Source organism: Pituophis catenifer, unplaced genomic scaffold (genome assembly GCF_029215685.1).
Source record: "Pituophis catenifer annectens isolate HBS135680 unplaced genomic scaffold, rPitCat1.0.hap2 SCAF_9, whole genome shotgun sequence".
NCBI lineage: Eukaryota > Metazoa > Chordata > Lepidosauria > Squamata > Colubridae > Pituophis > Pituophis catenifer.
In genome coordinates, this window is record NW_027256889.1 from 28,805,658 (window position 1) to 28,822,835 (window position 17,178).

Genomic DNA, 17,178 nt, shown 5'->3' on the forward strand with positions numbered 1-17,178 from the left:
CAAAGATATGGAATTTCTATCAGGCAGGACTGAGCTGCAACTCTTTCCAAGGGTCAGTTAAGCAATTCCTTAAAATGTCTGGCTTCATGTTTCTTAATGTCTTTCAAGGAATACTTTTCTTATAATTGGAGGGAAATAATGTCTGCCTCTGAGTGCTGTATAATCTTGCAATTAACATGGATAATTTATTAGTTGGGGCTAATTTTGTAAGTGCTGTTTATACAACTTTTATTGATACATTATAGGTCAATATGGTCATGTGATTTTTTTTTGGTTTGCTTTACAACTGCATTGTTTAGTGATAGAGCTGCCAGCCCCAACTGCAGTCATTAACTGAGGACAATCTGTAGATGGTATTCACATTTGACAGATTGAAATAAAATTCTTTTGGGTGGGATTTACAAATACAGATGGAACATTTAAAGCACTTTTATTAAGAATAGATTCTGCAGTGCAGCATTAGTTCTAGATTGCCATAAATCAGGATTAAAAAATGGTATAGGGTTTCCCGGGGTTGGACTAGAAGACCTCTAAAGCCCCTTCCAATCCTCTTATTCTGTTATACTGGGAGATTTTTTGAAGAAGGATTGACTTGTTGAATCAACCATTTGATCCATCTAAGCTGAGTACTGACTATTCTACAGTTAACAATGAGGGGCCTCTCTAAATGTTTTGATTACAACATTTCACTCCTCTGACTGTGATAACATCAAATTGGCCCCTGGTTATTGGCCATGGACTATCACCTCCCTTTGATGTTTGATGTACTCGGTGAATGACCTTCGTGCCCTGCGAGACTCCCCCCTCTCGCAGGTCTGGCCCTCTTCGTTATCGAGGGCCTATCTTGATGACGGGCGTTGGAGCCCCGAGAGATGGCATGCGGCTAAGAAGAGTTTGAGGGGTTTTTTAAGTGGGTTTTTTAATGAGTTTTTAACAAAAATTTTAAGGGGTTCGGGGGGGATTAGGGTGGGTTCTGGGGGAAATCCACCGGGTTCAAGACCAGCCTTAGCGAAGGGCTGCGACATTAGGGACGTAGAACCGGAGGTCGGGGAGGGGGTTGGAGTTCGATTTGAAGAGAGCTGTTCCATCAGCATAGTGAGTGGGAGGGGCAGATATGGCGGAAGCTGGGGACCATATCATGTGCGGGGAATGCGCACTCGCTATCTTAGAGCGATTGCGCATTCCAGTCCCCAATGCTTTTCTTGTTCCCCAGGTTGTCCAGATTCTCAGGGCCAGAGCCTCCGGCTGATGTTGTGCAACGCCAGGTCCGTTGTTAATAAAGCCCCCCTCATTCACGATCTTATTCAAGAGGGGGAGGCGGAACTGGCGGGCATTACGGAGACCTGGTTGGGCCAGGAGGGGGGAGTCCCCTTCGTGGATATATGCCCACCCGGCTTCCGTGCATTTCATCAGCCGAGGGCTCAGGGCAGGGGCGGGGGGGGTGGCGGTTATTATAAAGGAAGGTCTGGATCCAAGGGAGACCACTGTTCCACAGATAGCCGGATGTGAGTCCCTCTTTGTGAAGTGGGGTCGTGGAGTACAGATGGGCCTGTTGGTCACGTACCTGGCTCCCTGCCACGTGGCAACGGCCCTGCCCGAGCTCCTTAACGTTATAGCCGAGGTGGCGGTGGACACCCCCAGACTTGCCATCATGGGGGATTTCAACCTGCCATCTATCGGTGAAACGTCTGAGGTGGCTCGAGAGTTCATGGCTTCCATGACGGCCATGGACCTTACTCAGTTAATTCATGACCCCACTCACACAGGAGGACACACTCTGGACTTAGTTTTTGTCTCTGGTCAGTGGTTGAGTGGCCTCGATATAGGGGATATAGCCATCGAACCCTTGTCATGGTCTGACCACTCGCTCCTTCGACTGGACTTTCTAACCACTGCACCCTGCCGCAGGGAGGCGGGACCGACCAGGTGGTTCCGCCCCAGGCGCCTGATGGACCCTGATAGGTTCCAGATGGAGCTTGGGCCATTTCCTGAGATTCTGGCTCATGACTCGGCTGAAGACCTGGTGGCCGCCTGGGATAGTGCGGCTGCCGGGGCCTTGGACCGAGTCGTGCCTTTGCGGCCTCTGACCCGGCACCGAACTCACCTAGCTCCTTGGTTTTCCGAGGAGCTTAGGGAGATGAAGCGCCGGAAAAGACGCCTGGAGAGTAGTTGGAGGACCAGCCGCTCTGAACCTGACCGAACACTGGTGAGGTCTCATATTAAGACCTACCTAGTGGCGATAAAAGCGGCGAAAACTAGCTATTTTGCCGCTCTTATCGCGTCATCAGATAATCGCCCAGCCGTCCTGTTTAGGGTGACCCGCTCCCTCCTCCATCTGGAAGTGCGGGATGACCCCTTGCAGGGTTGAGCTGAGGATTTTGTGCAGTATCTGTATGACAAAATCGCTCAGATTCGGGAAGGGCTGGCCTCTGACTGGGTATGTCCAGACGGGATGACTGAGACAGGTCTTGAGAGTGTTATCTGGGGGGAGTTCGATCCTGTGGCTCCCGAGGACATGGACAGGGTCCTGGGACGGCTGAACGTGACCACATGTTTATTGGACCCGTGTCCCTCCTGGTTGGTACTGGCTTCCCGGGAGGTGACACGAGGCTGGCTCCAGAAGATTGTTAACGCTTCTTTGGGTGAGGGGGTCCTGCCGGCCGCTTTGAAAGAAGCGGTGGTGAGGCCCCTCCTCAAGAAGCCTTCTCTGGATCCGGCTGTTTTGGCTAACTATCGTCCAGTCTCCAACCTTCGCTTCATTGCGAAGGTTTTTGAGAGTGTGGTGGCGCAACAGCTTCCCCGGTACCTGGATGAAGCTGTCTATCTAGACCCGCTCCAGTCCGGCTTCCGGCCTGGGCACAGCACGGAAACGGCATTGGTCGCATTGGTGGATGATCTCTGGAGGGCCCGGGATAGGGGTTGCTCCTCTATCCTGGTCCTGTTAGACCTCTCAGCAGCTTTTGATACCATCGACCATGGTATCATGTTGCACCGGTTGGCGGGGTTGGGGGTGGGAGGCACCGTTTTGCGGTGGTTCTCCTCCTACCTCTCTGACCGGTCGCAATCTGTGTTGACAGGGGGGCAGCGGTCGACCCCGAGGCACCTTGCTTGTGGGGTGCCACAAGGGTCGGTCCTCTCGCCCCTTCTGTTCAACATTTATGTAAAGCCGCTGGGTGAGATCATCCGTGGCTTCGGGGTGGAGTTCCATCAGTACGCTGATGACACCCAGCTGTACATCTCCACCCCAAGCCACCCCAATGATGCCCTTAAAGTGATGTCCCAGTGCCTGGAGGCCGTGCGGGCCTGGATGGGGAGAAACAGGCTCCAACTCAACCCCTCCAAGACCGAGTGGCTGTGGCTTCCGGCGTCCCGATATAGCCAGCTGACGCCATCGCTGGCTATTGGGGGCGAATCACTCGCCCCCACGGAGAGGGCTCGTAACTTGGGCGTCCTCCTGGATGCACGGCTGTCGTTAGAAGATCATTTGGCGGCCGTGGCCAGGGGGGCTTTTTATCAGGTCCGCCTGATACGCCAGTTGCGCCCCTTTCTAGATCGGGACTCCCTACGCACAGTCACTCAGGCACTCGTCACTTCCCGCCTGGACTACTGCAACGCTCTCTACATGGGGCTCCCCCTGGGGTGCACCCGGAGGCTCCAGCTGGTCCAGAACGCGGCCGCGCGGGGGATTTTGGGGGCGACGAGGCGCTCCCACGTGACACCTCTCCTGCGCGAGCTGCACTGGCTCCCGGTGGTCTTCCGGGTGCGCTTCAAGGTGTTGGTGACCACCTTTAAAGCGCTCCATGGCTTAGGGCCGGGGTACTTACGAGACCGCCTTCTGCCACCAATAGCCTCCCACCGGCCAGTACGCTCCCACAGAGTGGGCCTCCTCAGGGTGCCGTCCGCCAGACAATGTCGGCTGGTGACCCCCAGGGGGAGAGCCTTCTCTCTGGCGGCGCCCGCCCTCTGGAACAACCTCCCCCCAGAGCTACGTACAATAACAGACCTCCGGATTTTTCGTCGGGCCCTGAAAACCCATTTATTTCAACTAGCTGGGCTGGCTTGAGCCAAATTTTAAACGGATTTTAAATTGGAATGTTTTAATTACGGCCAAAATTATTTAATTATTTTAAACAGTTTTAGATTTTGTATGCTTTGTATGTATGTCTTGTTTTTACTTTGGCTGTTCACCGCCCTGAGTCCTACATTGGAGAAGGGCGGTATAGAAATTTAAACAAATAAATAAATAAATAAATAAAATACAACTGTTCTCCCCTCCGGTGGGTATAGCCAATGACAAGGAACTTTGGAAGCTGCAATCTGATTCATCTTTCCACACTAGTCAACTGCCTACTTCTGGCCTACTTTGAGAAGCTAGGATGGCCTTTCCACAATTTCATCCTAGTTTTGCTACCTGACATCTTTTAATTAACTGATTTAGTTAGCAACCTTTCTCAGAGCAAAACAATTCCATCAGGCAGCCTGTTCCTCCCTAAGATCTCTGGCAGTCTACAGGAACAAAATATAAGAATGTAAAGAGCTTTCTATCTTCAGCTTCTGCCAAGAACTGGAGAAAAGCTGGAACCTAACAACTGTGCATCTTTACATTCTTCCTCTTCCAAGCCTTTCATAACTGTTATCTAACAAGCAACTAAATTCAGAATGGCAGTTTAAAGAGAGGCAGGTCAGAGTAGAAAAGAGTGCATCTCTCAGTCTCCTACCTGTCTTGGATTGTGCATCTGGAGCTGTAATCTCAACAATTAAATTCTCTAAGGCTGTCCCCCGTTGGTTCATCTCCTCCACAAGAAACCCCTTTGCTAGCCATTCTTCCACAAAGACCTGAAAACAGAACAGAGGATGTATAAAAACGTGACTGCTGGCGGATGAAAAGTCAGAAGTCTTCATGGCAATTTGATACATTCAACATTCCTTCCCATAATTATTTTATTATTATTATTAATTATTATTTCTGTCACATTAAAAATGACCACGTTTGGGGAAATTCTGGGGCTTCCCTGAAAGCTTTGAGAGCTGCTTGTGGTCCTGACTCCCCCACCAAGGCCCCTTTTTTCTTTCAGCTTCTTCGCAGGCCAGTTTTTTGGCAACAGCCAGCCTGCTCCCTCCCTCTGAATGAGCTCTAGACACCTCTTCAAAGCAGGGCATCTGGGCAGCTGCCCTCTATAACCTTTTGCCACACAAGACACGGTGGGCAAGAGGCCTGTGGCTGCGGTGTCCACCATGACAATGAAAATGTCAACTCCCTTCCAACATGACTGCAAATCTGTGTGGATGGACGTGATCAGCAAAGAGGGTGGGTGGCTGGCTGCCTACCAGAAGGTTGAACCACACACAAGGTGGACTTTGCCACATCACCTTGGGCTTTCCACCTTTCAAAAAGCTTTTTGCACAAAGTAGCAGTTCCTTGTCAGGATAGCTACCAAACTACAATGATGAAGCCACACCCTCCACTTTTCTCACGAGTTTGCTTATATAATGGCTTCTGGACGCCTTTCTCTGCCCACCTCTGTTTGCTGCCTCCGCTTCTCCAACTCATGTGTGCCCAAAGAAGTCTCAGTAGCTGGGATATTCCTCTCTGTTTCTTCCAGCCACTGCCTCAGCGATCCAACCAGTGTTCGGAATACATCCAACTGTTCTTGACAAGACGAAGCTCCTTTTTCCCTGGGAATGGGTTAAAAAAAGGGGGGAGGGCTGTGAAGGCCAAAGGGACAACCTGCACCTAAGAGTTCTCTCTGTCTGCCACAAGGACCTACTGGCCCACCCCATTGGTCTACCTGGTTGCTATGAGCCATGCAAAAGCCTTGGTAGTACAGTGGTTTAATGCACCCTGTTATTAACACAGCTGCCTGCAATTTCTGCAGGTTCGAATCTCGCCAAGGCTCAAGGTTGACTCAGCCTTCCATCCTTTCTAAGGTAGGTTAAATGAGGACCCAGTTTGTGGGGGCAATAAGCTGACTTTGTATAAATATACAAAAGTATGAAGGCTATTGCTTAACGCATTGTAAGCCGCCCTGAGTCTCCGGAGAAGGGCGGCATATAAATCAAATTTAAAAAAAAAAAAAAATAAAAAAAATTAGCAAACTGGCATTCTAAATATTTGGGCTGGTCATTAATTCTATATGTGGGAAAGCATTTTGAGAAGCAGCTATGAACCAGGAACATGCAAGTCACAGTGGATACTGTCCATCTATAGCCTGGCCCAAAAATGCCTGGAAACCGCTTGGAGAATCTCGCAATTATCACTTCCTCATAGGAGTAAGAGCCATTTCATGTCTTTTTTTTTCTCTCCAATGCAGTTTAAGTCTTTAGACAAACTGGGTGCAGAATGAAGGATTATGGACCTCCGATTCATTCTTGCTTTACTCCTTTCACAATTTGTTTTATTTTCCTGGGTCAACTATAAATGCCACAATTAATTACATTAATATTTTCAACAACCTCAATAATAAAAGATTGATTCATCTGACTCATTCAGTCTCCTTAGTAAATTGCAGCGGCAAATAGAGGAAAGAAGCATCCTGCAAGAAATTATACCTACACCAATTCTAATCTAGCTGTGCAATGTTTCAGATCTGATTCCAGAAAGGTATTTCGGTGTACAAGGAAATGTACACCGAAATAGTTACATACATATACTAGTGTAGCTCTTTAAAGTAGTTGTGACTTTTCCCAGGATTTCCCAGTATCAAATAATCTGAGGGAAAGATGTGGCTTCTTTAAAGCTGTTATAGTTCCACCTCAAATCACCTTTTTTGGAATTGAATCCAAAGCACTAGAAAAGCTCTATTGTTTCAAGATTCTTAGGTAACTAGAACTGTGAACACAACACATTCTGGATAATCCAACCTGAATCAACATTATTATTGAAAGCAGTGCTTGTAACAAATAAAAAACTCAAGCTAAATACAAAAAGCAGTTAAAATACATTGTTATAACTCCATGTAAAACTATAAATGATAAAATACATTTCCTTCCAGCAAAATAAGAACCATAACTTAGAGGAGAGTTTAAGCATAATAAGAACTTTTTTTTATTTTTGACAGATTGAAGGGTGAAAATTGCCAGTTGATGTACGGAATTGTGTCTACCAGCACATCAATTACACATGCACATAATAAATGAGCAGTAAAGAAGAGAATATTTATTTCTTAAATTTACATGCCCCCCTCTCATTCTGCAAAATGACTCTAGGCAGCTAATATTTGTTGTCTTCTCCTAGCAGAACAAATAGGGCAAGGTTTTTAAAGGTAACCATCCTCTGCACGCACCAAATGGCCATCTGAATGCCTGAGAGGAAATGGAGTTTTTAAATGTGACTGGGTAGACCCTGAGAAGGAAAGCACACACATCTTTTTTTTTTTTTTTTTTTTTTTTGTCCTTGGCAGGAGCCTTTCTTTTTTTTTTTATTGCAAAAGTTTTACAATTACATTTTCACCCCCTTTTTCACCCCCCACCTCCCGCCCCAAACTTCCCATCCTCCCTAACCCTCCCTAACCCTCCCCCCCCCAGACTTCCCTATTACTTACTCATAACTAATGACACTAATATATAAGCCTGAACCCGTCCCTCCCCCTATAAAATTTTTCCTCTTTATCCCTTTGCATTAAAATATTTCTAATACATTATTTTCAAATAAAAGCTATTTGATACTTTCTAGTTTGATATTTGTTCTGAACATATTCTATCCACCTTTTCCATTCCCATTCATAAGTCTCTTGTGAACAATCTTTTAAATACGCTGAAATCTTCGCCATCTCTGCAAAACTGGCCATCTTCACAGTCCATTCCTCGATAGTGGGCAAAGCTTCATTCTTCCAGTATTTACCTATCAACAGTCTTGCTGCCGTTATCATATACAATATCAATTTTGTTTCACCCAATGTAAAACCCTTAACTATACCCAATAAAAACAGTTGTGGAGAAAACTGAATTTTTTTCTTCAAAATATTCTGCATGACCCACCAAATTTTTATCCAAAAAGCCTTAACTTTCCTACAGGTCCACCAAACATGATAATACGTAGCATCCAAACATTCGCATCTCCAACATTTTGGCTGAACATTAGGGTACATACATGACAACTTTTTGGGATCTAAATGCCATCTATAAAACATTTTATAGAAATTTTCCCTCAGATTCTGCGACTGTGTAAATTTAACATTCTGAACCCAAATTTTTTCCCATGTTTCCAACATCACTGGTTCTTCAAAATTTTGTGCCCACTTAATCATACAATCTTTAACTAATTCGGTTTCTGAATCCCTTTCTAGCAAAACATTATAAAGCCTTTTAATATGCATTGGACCTTTCTCTTTTATATGTCTAACCAATTCTTCCTCATGCAACATAATACCAGTTTTTTGGTCCTCTTTCCATCTCAATTGTAATTGATTATATTGTAACCAAGTTAGATTAAGTCCTTCATCCAACAGTGTCTGTAATGTCTTCAGCTGCCATCTGCCCGCATCTGTAAAAAGAACCTCTTTGTATAAAAACCCCCCGAGTGACATTATATTTGTATTCCACAAAGTATGACCAAGATCCAGCCATAGCGGTATTTTGTAATCCCATTTGAGTCGGTGCTTCTTCCAAACTCTCATCAAGGAGTCTCTAAGTATATGGCTTTTAAATACTTTATCTACTTTGTCGTCATAAAATAAATAAGCATGCCATCCAAATTCGAGATCAAAACTTTCTGCGTTTAGTATTCCAGTCTTTTTACTTCCAAACCAATCACTTGTTAAAGTTAAAGCTGCAGCATCATAATATAACTGTAGGTTTGGGAGTTTAAGGCCTCCTCTTTCTGGAACATCTTGCATAATTTTCAGTTTCACTCTCGGCTTCTTCTCGTTCCAGACAAACTTATTCACACCAGACTGCCAAACTTTCAATTGTTTATCACTTTTAAGCACCGGAATCATTTGAAACAAAAACAGAAGTCTTGGCAAAATATTCATCTTAACTGCTGCTATTCTTCCAAGTAAAGACAGTTGCAGCTTTTTCCAGGTCTCCATATCTTTCTGGACCTCTCGCCACAACACCTCATAATTATTTTGAAACAATTTCAAATTTGATTCTGCAACCTGAACTCCAAGATATTTTACCTTAGGTACAATTTCAAAACCTGCCCTCCTTTCAAGCTCATATTTACGATCTTGTGTCATATTTTTAACTATCATTTTGGTCTTTTTTGAATTCAGTCTAAAACCTGAAACTCTACCATAGTCTTGTATAATGTCATTCATCAAGATTATTGATTCCATTGGTTGTGATAGGGTAACCACCAGATCATCTGCAAATGCCTTTATTCTGTAATCCTCTTGCCTTATCATTATGCCTTTCAAAATTTTAGAATCCCGTATTGTGTTTAACAAGACTTCCAATGTTAAAATAAATAAAAGTGGGGACAACGGACATCCCTGTCTTGTTCCTTTTTCAATTTTAAACTCTGTCGTCAAACTTCCATTAATAATAATCTGTGCCTTTTGCTCTTGATAAATTGCTGAGATTGCCTGTATAAATTGGTCCCCAAAGTCCATCTTTTTTAAAGTCTTTAATAGAAAATTCCAATCCACTCTATCAAAGGCCTTCTCTGCGTCCAAAAAAGCCAGCACTGCAGGAATCTGTTTATTCTTATCAAGATATTCCAATAAGTCTATTACTTGCCTTACATTGTCCTTCATATATCTGCCTTCAATAAATCCCGCTTGATCCTCATGAATCACCTTTTGAATTACTGGCATCAATCTGTTGGCTAATACCTTCGCATAAATTTTATAGTCTGTATTCAAAAGAGATATTGGTCTATAATTCTCTGGTTTTTTAGGACCAACTTGTTCTTTTGGTATCAAAGATATATAAGCAGTTGTCCAAGATGGGGGTATTTTACCCCCTTGTTGAATGTTACAAAATAAGTCTCTAAGTTGTCCCACCATTTCAGCTTGCAAAGTTTTATAATACACTGCAGTCAGACCATCCGTGCCAGGAGCTTTGGCTGTTTTTAACTGTTTAATTGCTGCTGTTATCTCCTCCTCTGTTATGGGATAATTCATTCTTTCCTTTTGTTGATCAGTAATTTTTATAATTCTCTTATCATTTAAATATTTTTCTATAAGTCCATTCTGCACCTCTTCTTTAGCATATAATTTAGTATAATAATCCACAAAAGCTTCTTTAATTAATTTTTGTTGAAAGATTTCTTTCCCGCCAATATCAATACTATCAATAGTCCGTATACTTTGTTTTTTCCTCAATGTGTAAGCCAACCATCTGCCCGGTTTGTTAGCGTTGCAAAATGTATTATGCTTCGCATATTGTAGGCTTGTTGCAACTTGTTCCGCCATAAGCATTTGAAATTGGTCTTTCAAAAGTTTTATAGCACCTCGAATTCTTTCATCTGTTGGGTTTTTAATAAGTAGCTGTTCTTTATTCTTTATTTCCATTTCCAACTCGATTCTTTTCTTTTGTCGGAACTGTCTGTGTTTAGAGTTCATATAGATAAGTACCCCTCTCATATAAGCTTTACTTGCATCCCAAACAATTTCAATTGGAGTACCTTTATTCAAATTTATTTCAAAAAATTCTTTCAAATGCTTTTTAAGTTCTATTATATTTTTTTCATATCTAAACAAGTTCTCATTTAATCTCCAGGAGCGTCTCTCAACCTTATCCATCTCAATTTCTATCCATACAGGGCTATGGTCAGTCAAGGTTCTTGGAAAAATCTTTGTTCTTTTGGTCTTAACAAGTAGATCATTTGACAACAGGATAAAGTCAATCCTAGAAAAAGATCTATGTCTATCAGAAAAAAAAAGTGTAATCCAATACATTTGAATTATGTATTCTCCAAACATCTTTTAATTCCATATCTTCTTTCATATCAAAAAAAGTCTGTGGTAGTCTAATTCTAGACTTTGCCAAGCTCTTTTTATCTAATTTAGAATCAATTACTCCATTCCAGTCTCCCATAATTAAAATAGATCTATAGTCCCATTGCAATATTTTAGTATGTAATATCTTATAAAAATAATCCTGTTGTTGGTTGGGAGCATAAATTCCAATCAAAAGAATTGGTCCATTTGCTGTAAGCAATTCAATTGCTACAAACCTACCATCTTGATCTGCTTCTATAACTTTCGCTGTTAATTTTTTATTTACATAAATAACCACACCATTCTTTTTCTGCGAAGTCGAAGATATAAAATGTACTCCTAATTTTGAGTTTATCAAATATTTTTGATCTTGAGTAGTTATATGCGTTTCTTGTAAACATATTATATCATTATTAAATTGTTTCAAATATGTAAATATTTTCTTCCTTTTCTGTGCTGAATTCAACCCATTGACATTCCAAGATAGACACTTAAAGGTCATCGGCCTCTTTCTGGAGCGCGGAGCAATATCTTTGAAGTTCCTCCGAAAGCTTCGATCTCGCTCCTCCCATAGCGCCACTCTCTTGTACGGTACTCTTAACTGCCTTCTTGTCTTGTCTTTCCTGTTGTTGTTGTTGCTGTTGTTTAAATAGCTTAGATTGAGCTCTAGTTATACGTTGATCTTTCACTTCAGCCAACTGAATCAAATCCAAAATTGGAGAAGAATCCAGCAAGGGCTCACTCAAAAAACCTCCTTCTGCACCTTGCACTGTTTCTAATTCCTGCTTAGACTGTTCTTCCAATTGCCTCTCTTCACTCTCCTTAATCTCCAAAACTGTAGATGTACGTGGAGATGGAGTTCTTTCCTTAAGTATAGTACTATAAAAATGTTGTGCCTTCTCCACGGTATTCAACCGATATCCTTCTCCCTTGTATCTAAAAATTATCCCAGCTGGTGCATCCCACCGGAAGGGTATCTGTAAATTTTTCAATTCCTTAACAAGAAAACCAAATTCTTTTCTAGCTTTCAGCATTTTAGGAGGTAATTCTTTAAAAATTTCAAGTCGTGAACCCCCCACTTGTACAGAAGTATGAAAAGATTTTTGCAGGATATGATTTCTAATTTCTCTATCAGTGAAATATATCACCACATCTCTAGGCAGATGTCTTTGTCTGGCCACCCAAGAGTTGACTCTGTAAATTTTATCTATTTTGTGAAATACCAAATCAGGACTAGCTTGTAAAATCTTAGCCAAGGCTTCAGAGCAAACTTGTCTCAAGTCCTGTCTCTCCTCCTCTCGAATTCCCCGAAGCCGTATAGCAAATTCCATCGCCCGGAATTGTATCATAACAATCTCATCTTCAATTCTCTGCATTTTATTGTCAACTTCATCAATTTTATAATCATTGTCTTTCATCTTGACATTAACTTGAGCCTTGGTAGTACAAGGGTTTGAGGCACCCTGTTATTAAGCTGCTTAAGACCAGCTGCCTGCAATTACTGCAGGGTTCGAATCTCGCCAAGGCTCAAGGTTGACTCAGCCTTCCATCCTTTCTAAGGTAGGTGAAATGAGGACCCAGTTTGTGGGGGCAATAAGCTGACTTTGTATAAATATACAAAAGGATGAAGGCTATTGCTGAGCACATTGTAAGCCGCCCTGAGTCTTCGGAGAAGGGCGGCATATAAATCAAATAAAAATAAAAATAAAAATAAAAAAACTTCTGATTTAAATTCTTCAACTTTAAAATCAACTTTCCCAATAAATTCTACCAGGCCAGACGCCACTTCTGATATTTTTTTGGTCACCTTTTTTTGATTCTGATTCACCATGTCTTTAACTTCATTAATTTCCTGCATAAATTCCTGATGTGATTTTTGAAGTTTATCATCTATCTCCTGTTGGGATTTTTGAAATTTGTCATCCAAAGTTTTAGAAATAAATTCTTTTAAATCTCCCACATCAAATTCTTTTTTCTGAGTTTGTAACTGTTGAGCAGGGGGAGGTTGCTTTTCATGTTTATGTGTGGGGGATCCCCCCCCTGACGCCTTCCCTTCCTGCTTCTTTGAAGCCATCCTGGCTCGTGATCTAGTTTTTCTGAAAAGGGAGGTTCCTTTTCCTTTCCCTCCTGCACAAAAACTTCTAAAAAAGTCCCCCAGATTTAATCAAATAAAGACTGGAATAAAGCAAAGTCCAGTATTAAAAAGGGAGAAGTTATTGTTTCTCTTTTAACAAGCAGGGCAACTTTGTAACAACTTGGAAACTTTGTAACAAAACAAGATAACTTCACCAATCCACATTCACTGGCTCGTTAACTCTGAGGCTAGGCGCCATATTTTTTTCTTTTCAAAGCACTTTCACTCACTCGCATTTCTCAAATTGAAAGTCAATAAAGTGCTGATACTTGCGTTTCCAAATTTCAGGATTCAGGTAGTTTCGCTGTTTATTAAAGCCGGTTCTTTCGCTTTAAGTTTCCTGCAGCCGGCTTGTTCTGCAAAAGCAGAATCGTCCCACGTCGCCCGGAGTTTCAGCAGGCTGGAAGGGAGCCACGCCTGTTCTCTCCCCAGAAACTTCCCTGGGGGGTCCCAGGGGCTCAACCAGTGCCCTGCGATCTCTCTTCTTCAATCCTTTAGGATCTAGAAGTTTTCGAGCCGCTTCTTCGTTTCGAAGCGGCTCTACAGGCGGCGGGGCTGGCGGAGCTTCAAAGAGCGCCGCCGACGCCGAAGACAAGGAAACCGGAAGTCGAAAGCACACACATCTTAAAGGGGGGTAGGGAAAGATTGTGAGGATGGAGCCAAATTTTAACCAAATTCTACAGTTCACTCACTCCAGAAGCAGAAAGTTGCAGACTTCCCCGCTGTTGCCTTTACAGGCAAGGAACATGTGAACAGAACATAAAACGAAATGTGAGCATTCCCCCTTTTCTCCTGCTATGCCAGTGGCAGGTTTTGTTTGCTCTGCACGGTTTGGGAGAAGTTTATCAAACTTCAGGAGACAATTCAAGAGGGGATGGGGAGAGGCTGAAGATAAGGCCATTTTTTTTCTTCGATTCAGGAATCCCTGACTTATGACCGCAAGAGAGCCCAGAATTTCTGCTGTATGTCATGATGGTTGTATGTTAAGGCATCCATGTGACTGACACAATTTTATGACCTTTTTGTGGCAGTTCTTAAGCAGATGTAGCAGTTGTAAAGTGAACACTGCAGTCATTAAGCGAACCCATTGTCTGGGTATAAGATAGCGTTGAATTGTTTTAAGGCTTTGTTCAGACACTTATCCTAAGATATAGATTCCTGGACATTCAGATAGCTAAAGAAAAGGGCTTTAGTTCTCTCTGCCTCCCAGGCACCATTTTTATTCTTATTCCATAGTTTTTTTCCTCATGGCAGTTGCCCACAATATGGGCAGGCATCTTCCTGACCCTAACTTCAAAAACAATATTCTGGAGAGGAGGAGATTATTTGTCTGAAATGATATAGGGCAGTGGTTCTCAACCTGGGGGTCGAACGGCCATTTCACAGGGGTCGCCAAAGCCCTCTCTCGCCCCACCCCATGCCTTCACTCACCCTCACTCTCTGCTCTGTTGGATCGCCGGCCGTTCGCTTACCCCGCCCACTCCCAATCTATTGCTGCCTCCTGAGTCCCAGCTGATGGCTAGAGGAAAAAAAACTGTTTAAATTCTTGCCGCGGGGCTTCAAAGCCCGCCCCTTGCCCCGCCCCACTATTTATTGCCAATAAATAGTGGTGGGCGAGGGGCGGGCAAGCCAGCAATTTAACAAATGGTTCGGTGTTTTTTGGTAATTTTATTGGCCCGCGGAGCTTCAGCATAGGCTAATTAGCCCTTGATTAGATCGGCTCCTGACTCTCAGCTGATTTGCTCTCAGCTGTTTTGCTCAGGGCTCTGCTGCTTGTTTGCAAAGAGTGCTGGAGCAATTTTTTTCCCCCTAGCTATGCTGAAAAAGGAAACTGAAAGTAAAGCAGGCTGTTGGCTTTGCTGTTGCTGCAATGTTGGAAAATTAGGCAGGCAGATTTCTTTTCTTTTTCCTCACCAAAAAAGGTAGGTGCAAACAATGGGAAATTTAGGGAAAAAGAGGAGAGTTCAAGATTTTAAAACACAAAAGAAAAAAAGCTCTATTTAACTAAGGAATTGTAATAATTGAGATACTATTAATTGTATATTGTGTTGAAAGCAGAAATGGTTAAGTTGTGGTTTGGAGGAATATATGGGGGAAATTATTTGGTTTATTATTATTGGTAAATATAATTAATTGATTTGTAAGAAATTGGATTGCATGGAAATAATTGGAATATTCATGTTCATATTGATTAATATACAAAAAAGGTAGTTATATAACTAATTGATTTATATTAAAATGTTGAATTTATATTAAACAACTGTAATATTACATAATTAACCAATGTGAGGATGGATATAAAAATAGATGACAATGGGAAGGGGTATAATATAGAATAGAAGGGAAAAATTGAATTTGATTAAGATTAGAGATGAGGATGAAGGGTAATATTGTTTTTTTACAAAAATAGATGAGGAATAAATATGGCAAAAAGGAAATATAGAAATTGTAAATTTAATTGAAATGACTAAACACTGTTTAAATTTGTGAACCGGCCAAATACTCTGTTCAAAGAAAATACATTGTATGTTTGTATGTGTGTTTCTAATTATTGTTATTTATTCATATTTGTTCTCCTTTATTCTTTAAAGTTTAACAATTCATACTTTATCTTAATATCTTTATATTTGTTTGGGGTTAGTTTTCTTCCCTTTCATCTTTTTTATTGTACAGCAATCTTTCTCCTCAAACCTACCACCTCTCTCTTTTCTTTCCTTCTTACTTTCTCTTCCTCCCCCTCTTCTTCTCCTCTCTACTTCCTCTTCCTTTCTCCTTCTCCTCTTCTCTTCCTCCCTCTCTTACTCTCGCTCCTATTCTAATTTCCCTTCCCTTCCTTCATCCCTCTCAATTGCTGTATCCTTTTGTGCATATGGACTACTCAGAGGGCTGAAAAAGTTATTTTTGACTGGTCCTCGCACTTTTGACCAGTCCTCGAACTTACGACTGTCCTCACATTTTACGTTTTTACCCTATCTTGTCACCATGGTGAAAAGAAGCAGCTGTGAAATGAGTGACATGGTTGTTAAGAATGCTGCACGGGCATAAATGTGAGGATGGTCATAAGTGTGAGGACCAGTCAAAAGTGCGAGGACCTGTCAGAAATGACTTTTTTCAGCCCTCTGAGTAGTCCCTATACACATAGCCATGGCCACCCGGTCACATGACCAGCTAGCCACGCCCACCCAGTCACATGACCTCCAAACCATGCCCACAAAATAAGCCACGCCCACAGAACCGGTAGTAAAAAAATTTAGAACCCACCGCTGGTTGGGGGTCACCACAACATGAGGAACTGTATTGCTGAGCACATTGTAAGCCGCCCTGAGTCTTCGGAGAAGGGCGGCATATAAATCAAATTAAAAAAAAAAAAAAAAAAAAAAAAAGGGTCGCGGCATTAGGAAGGTTGAGAACCACTGATATAGGGTCTAATAGAAGACCACCAAGGTCCATTCTATTCTATTCTATTCTATTCTATTCTATTCTATTCTATTCTATTCTATTCTATTCTATTCTATTCTATTCTATTCTATTCTACTCTACTCTACTCTACTCTACTCTACTCTACTGTGTTTCCCTGAAAATAAGACCCTGTCTTATATTTTTTTGAACCCCGAAATAAGCGCTTGGCCTTATTTTGGGGTGCGTGGAGCAAGCTGGGGCTCCTCTTACCTGATTTCCAGCTCTGCATTTAAATATTTTTGGGGAGGGTTTATTTTCGGGGGGGGAGGCTTATTTTAGCCCATGCGCTCAAAAGCCCGATTGGGCTTATTATCAGGGGATGTCTTATTTTCGGGGAAACAGGGTAGTCCAGTCCAGTCCAGTCCAGTCCAGTCCAGTCCAGTCCAGTCCAGTTTGGAGAAGGGAAAGCTTTCTGTAAAAACTGGGAATTCTTTGGGAAATGCTTTACTTTTGGTGAAGCATACATTTTATTCAACTGTCTCACTTTGGTCAAAAAACTCCTTTAGTCTTTTAACAATTCAAAACCCTGCAAAACATTTTACCAGTGAGAAAAATTGGGAAAGATTACAAACTATAGCAGCAGAGATTCCTCATAGCCTTCATTTCTCTGTCTCCAACCTTTTCCCAGCACAAAGCAATCTGGACGCAATCAAAGAATTACAACTATTTAATCCCCCACAAATTTCCTCTGAAAAGCTC

General features: G+C 42.3%; 1 protein-coding gene across 2 annotated transcripts in view; it reads right to left on the minus strand.

Annotated features, from left to right (window-relative positions):
* The window catches only part of MACF1 (microtubule actin crosslinking factor 1), a 323,369-nt gene that overhangs the window by 110,293 nt on the left and 195,898 nt on the right, over positions 1 to 17,178 (minus strand). For both annotated transcript variants that reach the window (XM_070949227.1, XM_070949228.1), the window contains 2 exons: positions 5,520 to 5,676; positions 4,719 to 4,836 (listed from right to left, as the gene is read on the minus strand). In XM_070949227.1, the coding sequence (XP_070805328.1) occupies positions 4,719 to 4,836; positions 5,520 to 5,676 (275 nt within the window). The remainder of the gene's footprint in view (positions 1 to 4,718; positions 4,837 to 5,519; positions 5,677 to 17,178) is intronic.